The 18,409-nt window shown below is 44.0% G+C and overlaps 1 protein-coding gene across 1 annotated transcript; it reads left to right on the top strand.

The window, feature by feature from the left end:
• The first annotated feature begins 1,304 nt into the window (after positions 1–1,304).
• Positions 1,305–16,510, top strand: LOC109881405 (rho-related GTP-binding protein RhoA-C-like). The gene is made up of 5 exons (XM_031794884.1): positions 1,305–1,392; positions 2,506–2,661; positions 3,975–4,095; positions 5,123–5,253; positions 5,338–16,510. Exons 2-5 carry the CDS (start codon positions 2,506–2,508, stop codon positions 5,509–5,511), a joined length of 582 nt encoding a protein of 193 aa, XP_031650744.1. The 5' UTR covers positions 1,305–1,392; the 3' UTR covers positions 5,512–16,510.
• The last annotated feature ends 1,899 nt before the right edge of the window (positions 16,511–18,409 follow it).

Here is an 18,409-nt window from a genome sequence, read left to right as displayed (position 1 = left end):
GTAGTCTACCCTCCACTACAGTACTGCTGGTAGTCTACCCTCCACTACAGTACTGCTGGTAGTCTACCCTCCACTAGGACCACACAATTGAATTAGAACATTGAACTTCCATCCTGTATGATTCCTGGATCTTGGAGATGTCTGAAAATGCATTGTAAGTGTCACTATGCCTACATAAAATGCCATTCTGTTTTGCCGTGTGTTAGGGTAGACTACCAGCTGTACTGTAGTCCTAGTGGACTATTTTCTGTTTTGCAGAAAAACATTTCTCATGGTAGGGCTGTTACGGTGACCATGTTGCCGCCAGGTGGCAATCAGGAGACACATGACCTCAGTCAAATTACATGTGGCAGTTTAGTCACAGTAACTAGGCTTCTCCAAAATGACCTCAGTCAAATTACATGTGGCAGTTTAGTCACAGTAACTAGGCTTCTCCAAAATGACCTCAGTCAAATTACATGTGGCAGTTTAGTCACAGTAACTAGGCTTCTCCAAAATGACCTCTGATGCCGCTGCTGGTCATTAGTAGCCTCCCAAATGAAATCTAATTTTATTTGTCACGTGCCAAATACAACAGTAACATCTTACAGTGAAATGTTTACTTACAAGCCCTTAACTACTTGCTAACAGCCAGTTGCCAATGGCAGGTACACAGCGATCTATTGTCCCTTTCAATCACTCTGACATCAATGCAAATGCAACCAAAAATCAAACCATAGACTTCATTAGAGCCCTGGCATTCAGCATAATAGCAGCACCCGTTGCACAGTGAGAGCCAGCTTCTCGTAGCTGGTTGGTGCATGGAATGAAATTAGTGTTCCTGTTGAGCTGCATTTCTATAGGCTATGCTATGCTATGCTATTGTCTGAGAAAACCTGGGGAGAGGAGGGTGACCTGGGGGGGGTGACCTGGGTGGTGGCCTGGGTGGTGGCCTGGGGAGAGGGGGGTGGCCTGGGGAGAGTGGGGGGGAGAGTGGGGTGACCTGGGGGATTACCTGGGGAGAGGGGGGTGACCTGGGGAGAGGGGGGGTGACCTGGGGAGAGGGGGGTGACCTGGGGGGTAGATCAACTTCTGAAATTAGTCTATTTTTCTAAAAATATTTATATATTTTCTTTATCACTTGTTTTTTGTTTTTTACTCTTTGACTTCTTTCCTTTATTTGATTCATGTGGATATTATTTGTGTTATGCTATTTCTTGTAAAGTGTAAATCAAAACAAAACCGGTGGGTTGGTATGATTTTTGTTGTTGTTGAGATTTGTAGACATTTTTAAGCTAGATCTGTAGGTCTAGGTCTCTATATGCTGCCAGTGCGTGGCAGTCCAAAGTGGGCGGGGATTTCAGCTCGGACCGGAAGAGAAGCGGCGACAACCCGAAACAGAGCTAACAAACGGTAGCATCACTTTAATCTAGCTATTCCTTCTTTTAACTATCTTTATCAAATACAGTTGCGTAACAACCGTATATTGAGGATTATATATAACTAAAACACTTATGAAATCTATAGCCATTTCTTTTTAAAACCGCAAATGGAGCTCAAAGTATTGACAACCAAACATTAGCTAGCTAACTTGTTGTCGCATTAGCTAGCTGGCTATCTAACTGGGAAAGAATATAAGGACACAGCTGACGCTTAAACCAACCACAAACTCCTACCCTTAATTAAACCCTTAACCAAACGTGTATAAATTCTGACATGAGTTACCGGTTTTGGGCGTCAGGCGTATCCTTACAATACGTACTTCCTTTTTCTACATAACTAGCAAATTACCCAACTAAACCCTTAACTATTTACAAGAAATATAAACAAAAACACACACAAGACTTCTCACTAACAATGTGTTTACTTGATTGTTTGTGGTTACTTTTGTATTTGCTGTCTAGTTTATTAGCTAATTAGTTAGCTAACGCCAGCTAGCTAATAACATTAGCTGGCCAAGGCAATGTTAGCTAGCTAGATACAGTAATTATCTCAAATATGTTTCCCTTATGACATTTAAGTTATCATTCCTTGGTCATATGAAAGAACACTGTATTTCATTCATATGAACATTTACATTTTAGTAATTTTAGTCGCTGTTATCCAGAGCGACTAATGGTTAAGTGCCTTGCTCATGTGCACATAGAGATTTTTTACATGGTTGACTTGATGATTCGAACCAGCAAACGTTCAGTTACTGGCCTTTATGTTCTTAAACGCTAGGCTACCATCCGCCCATGAACAAAATTGATCTAGGTCAATATGAAATCACATATCTGTATCAGGTGTAATAGTTAAGGGCTAGAAACAAAATTACCCCAGGAACAAGAGAACCTGAGCTACCTTTGTGAAGTAGGCTAAAATCAGGGTATCACTATGCAGGCTAAACGGAAACAAAGATGGATGCAGTGGTATAATATGAGTGTTAATCTCTATCGTCCATCTCTCCCCCTGTCTCTCTTCCACCTCCCCTGTTTCACCTCTCCTCCCCTCTTTCTCGATTTTTCCCCCCCCTCCCCCCTATAGATGGCTGCAATCAGGAAGAAGCTGGTGATCGTGGGAGACGGAGCGTGTGGGAAGACCTGCCTGCTGATCGTCTTCAGTAAAGACCAGTTCCCAGAGGTCTATGTGCCCACTGTGTTCGAGAACTATGTGGCTGACATCGAGGTCGACGGCAAACAGGTGAGCCTCAGCCAGGGTCCTAGTTCCAAACCAAACTGACCGTGTCCTCATTTTCTCTTGGGCCCAATTCCAAACCAGACCCTTGGACCTGGTTTCCACCTGAAAGTGATGGATATAATGACAAAATGGTTCCACCCCCTTGACTTCTCAACTAGCACTGCCTTTGCTGAAAAGGTACTTCCTATGACTGTGATATGTGGTTGTTTCACCTAGCTATCTGAAGATGAATGTACTGACTATGACTGGTCCACCTAGCTATCTGAAGATGAATGTACTGACTATGACTGGTCCACCTAGCTATCTGAAGATGAATGTACTGACTATGACTGGTCCACCTAGCTATCTGAAGATGAATGTCCTGACTATGACTGTGATATGTGGTTGTCTCACCTAGCTATCTGAAGATGAATGCACAAACTGGGTAGTTTAGTGTCTGCTAAATCATCCCATCATGCACTATGTCTATTTCTGTGGGCAGAAGCACTGTTCACACCCTTGTTGGCGGGAGAGAACATTTTTCAGGTTTAAAGCTCATTTTGCCATGTTTAATGTTTATTCATGTGGTATTTCAGTGACTCAAACATTACTACAAAATCTATGGGCTAAAAAACGTTAGCTGACATGGGCATGGTTGATCTGGATGTTTCTGAAAAGTTATAAATAGCTAACTAAGGTCTGCAATGACTGACAGGACAAGAGGAACTGATGACGCAATTCCCGATTTAGAAATGTCACCTTGTACATTCTACTATTACAACTTTAAAGAATAAGTTGAAAGCTGGATTGACTTCCTTAACCACTGTGCTAAATGACTCTCTCTCTCCCCCTCTTTCTTTCTCTCTCTCCCTCTCCCTCTCTCTCCCCCTCTTTCTTTCTCTCTCTCCCTCTCTCTCCCCCTCTCTCTCTCCCCCTCTCTCTCTCTCCCCCTCTTTCTTTCTCTCTCTCCCTCTCCCTCTCTCTCCCCCTCCCTCTCCCTCTCTCTTTCTCTCTCTTTCTCTCTCTCTCTCCCCCTCCTCCTCTTTCTCGCTCTCTCTTCCCCTCCCTCTCTCTCTCCCTCTCTCTCTCTCTCCCCCTCTTTCTCTCTCTCTCTCCCCCTCTTCCTCTCTCTCTCCCTCTCTTTCTCTCTCTCTCTCCCTCTCTTTCTCTCTCTCTCTCCCCCTCCTCCTCTCTCTCTCTCCCCCTCCTCCTCTCTCTCTCTCCCCCTCCTCTCTCTCTCCCCCTCCTCCTCTCTTTCTCTCTTTCTCTCTCTCCCCCTCCTCCTCTCTCTCTCCCCCTCCTCTTTCTCGCTCTCTCTTCCCCTCCCTCTCTCCCAGGTGGAGTTAGCATTATGGGACACAGCAGGACAGGAGGACTATGACAGACTGAGACCTCTCTCCTATCCCGACACTGACGTTATACTCATGTGCTTCTCTGTAGACAGCCCAGATAGTTTAGGTAACATACAACACACACACAGCAAGGAAGTGTTTTGTTGGATGGTGTATACCCCCTCCAACTCAGATCAGGAAGTGTTTTGTTGGATGGTGTATACCCCCTCCAACTCAGATCAGGAAGTGTTTTGTTGGATGGTGTATACCCCCTCCAACTCAGATCAGGAAGTTTTTTTGTTGGATGGTGTATACCCCCTCCAACTCAGATCAGGAAGTGTTTTGTTGGATGGTGTTTACCCCCTCCAACTCAGATCAGGAAGTGTTTTGTTGGATGGTGTTTACCCCCAGTTCCACTGCATTTTTTTAATTGTCTCCCTCTATAATCGGGGACTGATTTAGACCTGGGACACCAGGTGGGTTATTCTCCTCTAATCAGGGACTGATTTAGACCTGGGACACCAGGTGGGTGATTCCCCTCTAATTAGGGACTGATTTAGACCTGGGACACCAGGTGGGTGATTCCCCTCTAATCAGGGACTGATTTAGACCTGGGACACCAGGTGGGTGATTCCCCTCTAATCAGGGACTGGTTTAGACCTGGGACACCAGGTGGGTGATACCCCTTTAATCAGGGACTGATTTAGACCTGGGACACCAGGTGGGTGATTCCCCTCTAATCAGGGACTGATTTAGACCTGGGACACCAGGTGGGTGATTCCCCTCTAATCAGGGACTGATTTAGACCTGGGACACCAGGTGGGTGATTCCTCTCTAATCAGGGACTGATTTAGACCTGGGACACCAGGTGGGTTATTCCCCTCTAATCAGGGACTGATTTAGACCTGGGACACCAGGTGGGTGATACCCCTTTAATCAGGGACTGATTTAGACCTGGGACACCAGGTGGGTGTAATTAATTATCAGGTAGAACAGAAAAGCAGCAGATTCCGGACCTCGTAGGGTCAGAGTTCATTACCCCTGGTGTATACTGTGTGTATCCGGTACATACGACTAATGACACACACACACACACACACAGTCAGAGGAATTAACTGAACACGACACACACCCACTAACATCTCTCCCTCCAGAGAACATTCCAGAGAAGTGGACTCCGGAGGTGAAACACTTCTGTCCTAATGTTCCCATCATCCTCGTGGGCAACAAGAAGGACCTGAGGAACGACGAACACACACGCAGGGAGCTGGCCAAGATGAAACAGGTACGTGACACCCTTCTCCCTGTAGCAGAGACATGGCTAACGGTGTCTGTGTTAACTTCTCTCTCTCTCTCTCTTCGTCTCTAGGAGCCAGTGAAGTCGGAGGAGGGCAGAGACATGGCTAACCGGATCGGTGCCTACGGCTGTCAGGAGTGCTCAGCTAAGACCAAGGACGGAGTCAGGGAGGTGTTTGAGATGGCCACCAGGGCGGCGCTACAGGCCAAGAGACGTGGAAAGAAGAACGCCTGCATGCTGTTATAGGCCCCAGGGAGAAGTTGCCCCTGGATACTGATCTTGGACCAGTTTTACCCTCCCAAAATATAGTTGTAATCATTTAAAGGGATAGTGTCACATTTTGGCAATGACTGAACGTCTGACAGGGTTCCCCGATTTTATTTACCTCCTCGCTCAAGTTTTCTGAGCAAAAAATAAATACAAGTTTACGTTATTTTATTGTTGGACATAAAGACTGTAAAACCCCTGAAAATCAGTTCCAAGGGATTTTGATTTTGTAAATCTGTACCAAAGTATTCTCACTCATAAGAGAGAGATGTATGTAATTGTATGATTGTTTTAGTCAGTGTGTATATATATTTGTTTGGGCTTCTTGCGGTCAATTTGCAGTCTACAAATTATTTCTAATTATGTTCCTTACCATTCGCTCAAGAACAAAAAATCTTTCTGTGGCTGAATCTCTTGGTGATGCTGGTGTTAGCGCAATCAGCTAACTGATACCATAGACTTCCAGTCATTACGCTAACACTGGTTTATCAAAGGCTCACAAAACTTCAACTTCCTTTAAACTACACTCAGAGACACATTTGTATCCATGAGTTTTATCTGACTCTGGGTCAGTAGTTAAAGGGCTTAATTGCCAAAATGGTGCACCATCCCTTTTGAGGGGTAGGTTTAAAACTGGTCTCAGATCTGTGCCTGTGGGTAACGCCCCTTTTGAGGGGTAGGTTTAACACTGGTCTCAGATCTGTGCCTGTGGGTAACGCCCCTTTTGAGGGGTAGGTTTAAAACTGGTCTCAGATCTGTGCCGGTGGGTAACGACCCTTTTGAGGGGTAGGTTTAAAACTGGTCTCAGATCTGTGCCTGTGGGTAACGTCCCATCTCGGCACCCTATTCCCTATGTGGTGCACTATATAGGGTTGCATTTGGGACTGGGGAGGGGATAGAAAGGGTTAAATGCCCTCGATCTGAAAAAATTGCGTAGGTATCAAAAAGGAAATCAAATCTTATTCGTCATATCCACAGGATACAGAAGGGAGTCTATATGGAACTACTGTGTGAAAGTAGGTCATGTTCATTAGTCACCGAACGGAACAAAACAGACTGAAACCGGGAGGGATCTACCTGAACTTTTACAATAAGAATCAATCTTCTACTGCAGTACATTTTGTTACGGTGTTTATTAATGAATGCAACCCTGATGGGCGAGGTGGAAATGTGGCTATGTTTTTACATGTATCCAATCCTGTCAGAACTACACTAATGCCTTAGGGTGAAGGAGCCAAGGGGGCTGGGAAAGATGGACAGTGTTGTTTTGATGTGGAGCTGTGCCATGAGGCCTATAGGAGGAATTGAGAAAGTAGCGTCGACTGTGGCTTCCTCTCCTGGTCAACCCAGCTGGCCTTAATTTAAAGTTTCTCCTGTCCACTGCCTTTATGTCACCATAGACAGGAAGCTGTTAGTTTCACCTGTCCTCTGCCTTCAGGTAACTATAGACAGGAAGCTGTTAGTTTCACCTGTCCTCTGCCTTCAGGTAACTATAGACAGGAAGCTGTTAGTTTTACCTGTCCTCTGCCTTCAGGTAACTATAGACAGGAAGCTGTTAATTTCACCTGTCCACTGCCTTCATGTAACTATAGACAGGAAGCTGTTAGTTTCACCTGTCCTCTGCCTTCAGGTAACTATAGACAGGAAGCTGTTAGTTTCACCTGTCCTCTGCCTTCAGGTAACTATAGACAGGAAGCTGTTAGTTTCACCTGTCCTCTGCCTTCAGGTAACTATAGACAGGAAGCTGTTAGTTTTACCTGTCCTCTGCCTTCAGGTAACTATAGACAGGAAGCTGTTAATTTCACCTGTCCACTGCCTTCAGGTAACTATAGACAGGAAGCTGTTAGTTTCACCTGTCCTCTGCCTTCAGGTAACTATAGACCGGAAGCTGTTAGTTTCACCTGTCCTCTGCCTTCAGGTAACTATAGACAGGAAGCTGTTAGTTTCACCTGTCCTCTGCCTTCAGGTAACTAGACAGGAAGCGGTTAGTTTCACCTGTCCTCTGCCTTCAGGTAACTAGACAGGAAGCGGTTAGTTTCACCTGTCCTCTGCCTTCAGGTAACTAGACAGGAAGCGGTTAGTTTCACCTGTCCTCTGCCTTCAGGTAACTAGACAGGAAGCGGTTAGTTTCACCTGTCCTCTGCCTTCAGGTAACTAGACAGGAAGCGGTTAGTTTCACCTGTCCTCTGCCTTCAGGTAACTAGACAGGAAGCGGTTAGTTTCACCTGTCCTCTGCCTTCAGGTAACTAGACAGGAAGTGGTTAGTTTCACCTGTCCACTGCCTTCAGGTTACTATATAGAGGAAGCGGTTAGTTTCACCTGTCCACTGCCTTCAGGTAACTAGACAGGAAGTGGTTAGTTTCACCTGTCCACTGCCTTCAGGTTACTATATAGAGGAAGCGGTTAGTTTCACCTGTCCACTGCCTTCAGGTAACTAGACAGGAAGTGGTTAGTTTCACCTGTCCTCTGCCTTCAGGTAACTAGACAGGAAGCGGTTAGTTTCACCTGTCCTCTGCCTTCAGGTAACTAGACAGGAAGCGGTTAGTTTCACCTGTCCACTGCCTTCAGGTAACTAGACAGGAAGCGGTTAGTTTCACCTGTCCACTACCTTCAGGTTACTATATAGAGGAAGCTGTTAGTTTCACCTGTCCTCTGCCTTCAGGTAACTAGACAGGAAGCGGTTAGTTTCACCTGTCCACTACCTTCAGGTAACTAGACAGGAAGCTGTTAGTTTCACCTGTCCTCTGCCTTCAGGTAACTAGACAGGAAGCGGTTAGTTTCACCTGTCCACTACCTTCAGGTAACTATATAGAGGAAGCGGTTAGTTTCACCTGTCCTCTGCCTTCAGGTAACTAGACAGGAAGCGGTTAGTTTCACCTGTCCACTACCTTCAGGTTACTATATAGAGGAAGCGGTTAGTTTCACCTGTCCACTACCTTCAGGTAACTAGACAGGAAGCGGTTAGTTTCACCTGTCCACTACCTTCAGGTAACTATAGACAGGAAGTGGTTAGTTTCACCTGTCCACTACCTTCAGGTTACTATATAGAGGAAGCGGTTAGTTTCACCTGTCCACTACCTTCAGGTAACTATAGACAGGAAGCGGTTAGTTTCACCTGTCCACTACCTTCAGGTTACTATATAGAGGAAGCGGTTAGTTTCACCTGTCCACTACCTTCAGGTAACTATAGACAGGAAGCGGTTAGTTTCACCTGTCCACTACCTTCAGGTAACTATAGACAGGAAGCGGTTAGTTTCACCTGTCCACTACCTTCAGGTAACTATATAGAGGAAGCGGTTAGTTTCACCTGTCCACTACCTTCAGGTAACTATATAGAGGAAGCGGTTAGTTTCACCTGTCCACTACCTTCAGGTAACTATAGACAGGAAGCGGTTAGTTTCACCTGTCCACTACCTTCAGGTAACTATATAGAGGAAGCGGTTAGTTTCACCTGTCCACTACCTTCAGGTAACTATAGACAGGAAGCGGTTAGTTTCACCTGTCCACTACCTTCAGGTTACTATATAGAGGAAGCGGTTAGTTTCACCTGTCCACTACCTTCAGGTAACTATAGACAGGAAGCGGTTAGTTTCACCTGTCCACTACCTTCAGGTTACTATATAGAGGAAGCGGTTAGTTTCACCTGTCCACTACCTTCAGGTAACTAGACAGGAAGCGGTTAGTTTCACCTGTCCACTACCTTCAGGTAACTATAGACAGGAAGTGGTTAGTTTCACCTGTCCTCTGCCTTCAGGTTACTATAGACAGGAAGCGGTTAGTTTCACCTGTCCACTGCCTTCAGGTTACTATATAGAGGAAGCGGTTAGTTTCACCTGTCCACTACCTTCAGGTAACTATAGACAGGAAGCGGTTAGTTTCACCTGTCCACTACCTTCAGGTTACTATATAGAGGAAGCGGTTAGTTTCACCTGTCCACTACCTTCAGGTAACTAGACAGGAAGCGGTTAGTTTCACCTGTCCACTACCTTCAGGTAACTATAGACAGGAAGTGGTTAGTTTCACCTGTCCACTACCTTCAGGTTACTATATAGAGGAAGCTGTTAGTTTCACCTGTCCACAGCCTTCAGGTTACTATATAGAGGAAGTGGTTAGTTTCACCTGTCCACTACCTTCAGGTTACTATATAGAGGAAGCGGTTAGTTTCACCTGTCCACTACCTTCAGGTTACTATATAGAGGAAGCTAAGAGAGAGACTCTTGTTTAACCCTTTAGTCCCCTCAGCCCTACTTTATTAAGAATTATATTTTAATGGGCTTCTTCTGGTCCATGCTCTAACTCAGGCCCTGTGTGTGAGACAGGTGTGTGTGAGACAGGTGTGTGTGAGCTGTGTGTGAGACAGGTGTGTGTGAGACAGGTGTGTGTGAGACAGGTGTGTGTGAGCTGTGTGTGAGACAGGTGTGTGTGAGACGGGTGTGTGTGAGACAGGTGTGTGTGAGACAGGTGTGTGTGAGACAGGTGTGTGTGAGACAGGTGTGTGTGAGACAGGTGTGTGTGAGACAGGTGTGTGTGAGACGGGTGTGTGTGAGACGGGTGTGTGTGAGACGGGTGTGTGTGAGACGGGTGTGTGTGAGACGGGTGTGTGTGAGACGGGTGTGTGTGAGACGGGTGTGTGTGAGACGGGTGTGTGTGAGACGGGTGTGTGTGAGACGGGTGTGTGTGAGACGGGTGTGTGTGAGACGGGTGTGTGTGAGACGGGTGTGTGTGAGACGGGTGTGTGTGAGACAGGTGTGTGTGAGACAGGTGTGTGAAGGAGTTATCCGCATGCTTCCCATCCAAAATAGTTTGTATATTTTGTACTTCCTGTGACGTTTCTGTTGATTTCGGTGAGGGATTTTTTTTCGGGCTGTTCATGTATGCGTTCTGTTCTCCTGGCAAGCCGAAGTTCAGTATCCGCGTCTCCGCCCCTTTCGTCAGTGATTGGTCAACAGTAGGGATTCTTCAATAAGTGTTTGTCATTCAACGACAGACTAATCGTTTTCATTGAGAAATAAGGCAACAAACATCTTAGTTAGATGTAAAATCGTTCGACTAGCATCTCCTTGACAAAAACGTACATTTTGGACAGATTTCTTGAGTTATCTTTAGATTAATTCTGATTATTTTGAGGAAGTGTATATTGGCTACGGCGTCTCAAGTTGGACAAACAGTACCATCGCAATTTTTTTTTCTTGTTTTTCAAGAGAAGGTCTTTTAAGGGAGCATGCGAGTACTCTCGTTTGGTTCAGCCGAATCGAAGCATGCGGGAGGATTAACACAGGTGTGTGTGTGTGTGTGTGTGTGAGCTTGTAACACAGGTGTGTGTTGTGAGCGTGTAAGACAGGTGTGTGTTAGAGCTGTTTGTAAGACAGGTTTGTGTGTGTGTGCGCGTTTGTCTATATCCAGTTTCCATGTGTCCAATACATGTATTGTAAGACTGGTAGAGACTGGTTGTTATCGTCAGTACTGTTGAGACTGGTAGAGACTGGTTGTTATCGTCAGTACTGTGAGACTGGTAGAGACTGGTTGTTATCGTCAGTACTGTTGAGACTGGTAGAGACTGGTTGTTATCGTCAGTACTGTTGAGACTGGTAGAGACTGGTTGTTATCGTCAGTACTGTGAGACTGGTTGAGACTGGTTGTTATCGTCAGTACTGTTGAGACTGGTAGAGACTGGTTGTGTTGTCAGTACTGTGAGACTGGTAGAGACTGGTTGTTATCGTCAGTACTGTGAGACTGGTTGAGACTGGTTGTTATCGTCAGTACTGTTGAGACTGGTAGAGACTGGTTGTTATCGTCAGTACTGTTGAGACTGGTAGAGACTGGTTGTTATCGTCAGTACTGTTGAGACTGGTAGAGACTGGTTGTTATCGTCAGTACTGTTGAGACTGGTAGAGACTGGTTGTGTTGTCAGTACGGTGAGACTGGTAGAGACTGGTTGTTATCGTCAGTACTGTGAGACTGGTTGAGACTGGTTGTTATCGTCAGTACTGTTGAGACTGGTAGAGACTGGTTGTTATCGTCAGTACTGTTGAGACTGGTAGAGACTGGTTGTTATCGTCAGTACTGTTGAGACTGGTAGAGACTGGTTGTTATCGTCAGTGCTGTTGAGAGTGGTTGAGACTGGTTGTTATCGTTGAGACTGGTTGTTATCGTTGAGACTGGTGAGACTGGTAGAGACTGGTTGTTATCGTCAGTACTGTTGAGACTGGTAGAGACTGGTTGTTATCGTCAGTACTGTTGAGACTGGTAGAGACTGGTTGTTATCGTCAGTACTGTTGAGACTGGTAGAGACTGGTTGTTATCGTCAGTACTGTTGAGACTGGTAGAGACTGGTTGTTATCGTCAGTACTGTTGAGACTGGCAGAGACTGGTTGTTATCGTCAGTACTGTTGAGACTGGTAGAGACTGGTTGTTATCGTCAGTACTGTTGAGACTGGTAGAGACTGGTTGTTATCGTCAGTACTGTTGAGACTGGTAGAGACTGGTTGTTATCGTCAGTACTGTTGAGAGTGGTTGAGACTGGTTGTTATCGTCAGTACTGTTGAGACTGGTAGAGACTGGTTGTTATCGTCAGTACTGTTGAGACTGGTAGAGACTGGTTGTTATCGTCAGTACTGTTGAGACTGGTAGAGACTGGTTGTTATCGTCAGTACTGTTGAGACTGGTAGAGACTGGTTGTTATCGTCAGTACTGTTGAGACTGGTAGAGACTGGTTGTTATCGTCAGTACTGTGAGACTGGTTGAGACTGGTTGTTATCGTCAGTACTGTTGAGACTGGTAGAGACTGGTTGTTATCGTCAGTACTGTTGAGACTGGTAGAGACTGGTTGTGTTGTCAGTACTGTGAGACTGGTAGAGACTGGTTGTTATCGTCAGTACTGTGAGACTGGTTGTTATCGTCAGTACTGTCGAGACTGGTAGAGACTGGTTGTTATCGTCAGTACTGTTGAGACTGGTAGAGACTGGTTGTTATCGTCAGTACTGTTGAGACTGGTAGAGACTGGTTGTTATCGTCAGTACTGTTGAGACTGGTAGAGACTGGTTGTGTTGTCAGTACGGTGAGACTGGTAGAGACTGGTTGTTATCGTCAGTACTGTGAGACTGGTTGAGACTGGTTGTTATCGTCAGTACTGTTGAGACTGGTAGAGACTGGTTGTTATCGTCAGTACTGTTGAGACTGGTAGAGACTGGTTGTTATCGTCAGTACTGTTGAGACTGGTAGAGAATGGTTGTTATCGTCAGTACTGTTAAGACTGGTAGAGACTGGTTGTTATCGTCAGTACTGTTGAGACTGGTAGAGACTGGTTGTTATCGTCAGTACTGTTGAGACTGGTAGAGACTGGTTGTTATCGTCGGTACTGTTGAGACTGGTAGAGACTGGTTGTTATCGTCGGTACTGTGAGACTGGTAGAGACTGGTTGTTATCGTCGGTACTGTGAGACTGGTAGAGACTGGTTGTTATCGTCAGTACTGTTGAGAGTGGTTGAGACTGGTTGTTATCGTCAGTACTGTTGAGAGTGGTTGAGACTGGTTGTTATCGTCAGTACTGTTGAGAGTGGTTGAGACTGGTTGTTATCGTCAGTACTGTTGAGAGTGGTTGAGACTGGTTGTTATCGTCAGTACTGTTGAGACTGGTAGAGACTGGTTGTTATCGTCAGTACTGTTGAGACTGGTTGTGTTGTCAGTACTGTGAGACTGGTTGTGTTGTCAGTACTGTGAGACTGGTTGTGTTGTCAGTACTATAAGCATGTTGAGACTGGTTGTGTTGTCAGTACTGTGAGACTGGTTAAGACTGGTTGTGTTGTCAGTACTGTGAGACTGGTTGTGTTGTCAGTACTGTGAGACTGGTTGTGTTGTCAGTACTATAAGCATGCTGTGACTGGTTGTGTTGTCAGTACTGTGAGACTGGTTGTGTTGTCAGTACTGTGAGACTGGTTGTGTTGTCAGTACTATAAGCATGCTGTGACTGGTTGTGTTGTCAGTACTGTGAGACTGATTGTGTTGTCAGTACTGTGAGGCTGGTTGTGTTGTCAGTACTATAAGCATGTTGTGACTGGTTGTGTTGTCAGTACTGTGAGCATGTTGAGACTGGTTAAGACTGGTTGTGTTGTCAGTACTATAAGCATGTTGGGACTGGTTAAGACTGGTTGTGTTGTCAGTACTGTGAGACTGGTTGAGACTGGTTGAGACTGGTTGTGTTGTCAGTACTGTAAGACTGGTTGAGACTGGTTGTGTTGTCAGTACTGTGAGACTGGTTGAGACTGGTTGAGACTGGTTGAGACTGGTTGGGGAGATAAAATTACACCTTATAAAGATAATCCCCTGCCTCCAACCAAATGGATTTGGAATACTTTAGTCCAGGCCATTGTCTGACTTTGAAGTGCCTTTTATTTTCTTGGTCCTGTGCAGTTGTTAATCAAACCAATATAGGTGTGAAACGCACAGGTTGTTTTTTTTTCAATATCAACTTATTTTTTGGGGGAAGAAATTGTGAATTATTTCAAGTGTGCCAATCCATTAGAACGTAACTGTAGTTCTCAGATCTCTGTGGTCATTAGACCCAACAGCTGTTCAGAATGAAATAAAGATCTACAAACTATTTTATATTTTAGCATTTTAATATACGTAGATGAAGATTTCATTTTCATGTTTTAGTCTCTTTTTTTTTGTGTGGAGGGGGTGATGAAGAGAGTGAGATGAGGAGAGAGGACTTTTGAGAGATTGATACTTGATCTACAGAGATGACAGTAGAAGTAATCAATAGTCTACAGTGGGTTTATTTAAAAGCGATTTGATAGAGAATTTCCCCAGACACAGATTCATCCTAGTCCTGGACTAAAGCGCTATTTCAATGGAGATTTTCCATTTAAGCAGATTTTTTTTAGTACTAAACTAAGCCTAACTTTAATCTTTGTCTGGGAAACCTGCCATTAAAGTTGATTTCCATTTCCTATTTACTCCGTTACTGTAAATATTATGTTATTATTATCAATGTTCCCTATAAGCTGCGTGGGCGCACGGCTCCCCGGGACTTCAGCCCGCGCAGAGATGTACGAGATTGAACTGTCTAGTTTTCCCTTTTAGTTAACACTATCAGCGTGTCCCTTTACTGTGCGAATTAGGATGGAATCAACACAATCAAAGCCCTTTTCAATGCAACCACACTGAAAGAAAACAAACTGTGCAAGAGATGTTCTTGTAGGCAGAGAGAATTGGAGTAGGACTCTATTGTATTGACAAGCACGACATCAGGCCCATACTCTACACCGACCGGTGCGCCATAACCAATCAGAGCTGCAGTATCCCTATATTCGGTCTTAAAGGGGCAGTGTTGTATTTTGAGACATGCTTGAATAAGCTAAGTAAGCAAATAAGCGGAAGGTAGCAATAATTTGTCTGATTCGCTGTAATAATGGTATGAGAATAACAATGCATTTTATTTTGTCAAGCGGTTTCTTGCATCAAACAACACACAAACATGTTCATTCACCTCCTTGTCTAAAGGACAAGTGGATGAACAGGTTGTCAATCCCTCCATGTTTGTTTCAAGTCTCATGGAATGTAGGCCTGCATTGAACACCACACATTGACTGCTACTGTAGGTTGAACGATAGAACGGCTATTTCCATGTTAAAATGCTATGGGATGCATTTTCTCCATTGTTTTTGATGGTAGGCTACTCTGGTAGGCCTACATTATGATCAAATATCCAGAGCAGCCTACTTGACCACTGTTAACTGTAACTGAAAGTGGGTACAGCCTCAGTGTTCACAGTAAAACTGTAACTTAGTGGGTACAGCCTCAGTGTTCACAGTAAAACTGTAACTTAGTGGGTACAGCCTCAGTGTTCACAGTAAAACTATAACTTAGTGGGTACAGCCTCAGTGTTCACAGTAAAACTGTAACTTAAAGCAGGTACAGCCTCAGTGTTCACAGTAAAACTGTAACTTAGTGGGTACAGCCTCAGTGTTCACAGTAAAACTGTAACTGAAAGCAGGTACAGCCTCAGTGTTCACAGTAAAACTGTAACTTAGTGGGTACAGCCTCAGTGTTCACAGTAAAACTGTAACTTAGCAGGTACAGCCTCAGTGTTCACAGTAAAACTGTAACTTAAAGTGGGTACAGCCTCAGTGTTCACAGTAAAACTGTAACTTAAAGTGGGTACAGCCTCAGTGTTCACAGTAGAGCAGGTACAGCCTCAGTGTTCACAGTAAAACTGTAACTTAAAGTGGGTACAGCCTCAGTGTTCACAGTAAAACTGTAACTTAAAGCAGGTACAGCCTCAGTGTTCACAGTAAAACTGTAACTGAAAGCAGGTACAGCCTCAGTGTTCACAGTAAAACTGTAACTTAGTGGGTACAGCCTCAGTGTTCACAGTAAAACTGTAACTTAGCAGGTACAGCCTCAGTGTTCACAGTAAAACTGTAACTTAGTGGGTAGAGCCTCAGTGTTCACAGTAAAACTGTAACTTAAAGTGGGTACAGCCTCAGTGTTCACAGTAAAACTGTAACTTAAAGTGGGTACAGCCTCAGTGTTCACAGTAAAACTGTAACTTAAAGTGGGTACAGCCTCAGTGTTCACAGTAAAACTAACTTAAAGTGGGTACAGCCTCAGTGTTCACAGTAAAACTGTAACTTAAAGTGGGTACAGCCTCAGTGTTCACAGTAAACGCGCGCCAGAAGTTGCACAGAATTTTCACAATGTTCAACTTTGTGCTCAAAAGACCTGAAATTTGCTCAATTTGCCGAAAGGAATATTGATCCCTATTGTGTTTCTTTTAGTACTGTATCGTTATTGTTCTGTCCTCTTCTTCTACTACTTTTGCATAGCTAAAAACGTTTGATTTTAAGAGAGAAATAAACTTCAGTATTGTACTCTGTTTTTACCTGGGGGTGGTGACCTGTTATTTTTTTGTACAATATGACATCTTAGTATTTTTTTTTCTTAAGGCTTTTCAAAATAAAGTTATTTTTAGGGTATTCAGGCTTGATTTGTATTTTATTTATCTATCTTGAATGCGAGTTGTGTTGTCTGCATGTTTCAATACAGAGGAATGGTTATCAGTTACCGGTCCTATCATGTCGTGGTATATTCACACCAGTTTAAAGAGCCCTACTGATTGGATTGGCGAGTAGGAATGTTAATACCATATATTGTGAAACATTGTAATATGTAATATTTGGTATTCTAATACAAAGTACAGTGTAAAAACATGTAATAACAGTGTAATAGTAACGTGTTGTAGTACCTGCGATAACAGTGTAATAGTAACGTGTTGTAGTACCTGCGATAACAGTGTAATAGTAACGTGTTGTAGTACCTGCGATAACAGTGTAATAGTAACGTGTTGTAGTACCTGCGATAACAGTGTAATAGTAACGTGTTGTAGTACCTGCGATAACAGTGTAATAGTAACGTGTTGTAGTACCTGCGATAACAGTGTAATAGTAACGTGTTGTAGTACCTGCGATAACAGTGTAATAGTAACGTGTTGTAGTACCTGCGATAACAGTGTAATAGTAACGTGTTGTAGTACCTGCGATAACAGTGTAATAGTAACGTGTTGTAGTACCCGCGATAACAGTGTAATAGTAACGTGTTGTAGTACCTGCGATAACAGTGTAATAGTAACGTGTTGTAGTACCTGCGATAACAGTGTAATAGTAACGTGTTGTAGTACCCGCGATAACAGCGTAATAGTAACGTGTTGTAGTACCTGCGATAACAGTGTAATAGTAACGTGTTGTAGTACCTGCGATAACAGCGTAATAGTAACGTGTTGTAGTACCTGCGATAACAGTGTAATAGTAACGTGTTGTAGTACCCGCGATAACAGCGTAATAGTAACGTGTTGTAGTACCTGCGATAACAGCGTAATAGTAACGTGTTGTAGTACCTGCGATAACAGTGTAATAGTAACGTGTTGTAGTACCTGCGATAACAGCGTAATAGTAACGTGTTGTAGTACCTGCGATAACAGCGTAATAGTAACGTGTTGTAGTACCTGCGATAACAGCGTAATAGTAACGTGTTGTAGTACCTGCGATAACAGTGTAATAGTAACGTGTTGTAGTACCTGCGATAACAGCGTAATAGTAACGTGTTGTAGTACCTGCGATAACAGTGTAATAGTAACGTGTTGTAGTACCTGCGATAACAGCGTAATAGTAACGTGTTGTAGTACCTGCGATAACAGTGTAATAGTAACGTGTTGTAGTACCTGCGATAACAGCGTAATAGTAACGTGTTGTAGTACCCGCGATAACAGCGTAATAGTAACGTGTTGTAGTACCTGCGATAACAGTGTAATAGTAACGTGTTGTAGTACCTGCGATAACAGTGTAATAGTAACGTGTTGTAGTACCCGCGATAACAGCGTAATAGTAACGTGTTGTAGTACCTGCGATAACAGCGTAATAGTAACATGTTGTAGTACCTGCGATAACAGTGTAATAGTAACGTGTTGTAGTACCTGCGATAACAGTGTAATAGTAACGTGTTGTAGTACCTGCGATAACAGTGTAATAGTAACGTGTTGTAGTACCTGCGATAACAGCGTAATAGTAACGTGTTGTAGTACCTGCGATAACAGCGTAATAGTAACGTGTTGTAGTGCCTGCGATAACAGCGTAATAGTAACGTGTTGTAGTACCTGCGATAACAGCGTAATAGTAACGTGTTGTAGTACCTGCGATAACAGCGTAATAGTAACGTGTTGTAGTACCTGCGATAACAGCGTAATAGTAACGTGTTGTAGTACCTGCGATAACAGCGTAATAGTAACGTGTTGTAGTACCTGCGATAACAGTGTAATAGTAACGTGTTGTAGTACCTGCGATAACAGTGTAATAGTAACGTGTTGTAGTACCCGCGATAAC

This window comes from Oncorhynchus kisutch, linkage group LG17 (assembly GCF_002021735.2).
Source record: "Oncorhynchus kisutch isolate 150728-3 linkage group LG17, Okis_V2, whole genome shotgun sequence".
Classification (NCBI taxonomy): domain Eukaryota; kingdom Metazoa; phylum Chordata; class Actinopteri; order Salmoniformes; family Salmonidae; genus Oncorhynchus; species Oncorhynchus kisutch.
This window is presented reverse-complemented; position numbering and strand designations above follow the sequence as displayed.

Coding starts and splice junctions, on each gene's coding strand:
- LOC109881405 (XM_031794884.1), top strand. CDS start 2,506: ATGGCTGCAATCAGGAAGAAGCTGGTGATCGTGGGAGACGGAGCGTGT. Junction 4,096..5,122: donor AGACAGCCCAGATAGTTTAG/GTAACATACAAC, acceptor CTCTCCCTCCAG/AGAACATTCCAGAGAAGTGG. Junction 5,254..5,337: donor AGCTGGCCAAGATGAAACAG/GTACGTGACACC, acceptor CTTCGTCTCTAG/GAGCCAGTGAAGTCGGAGGA.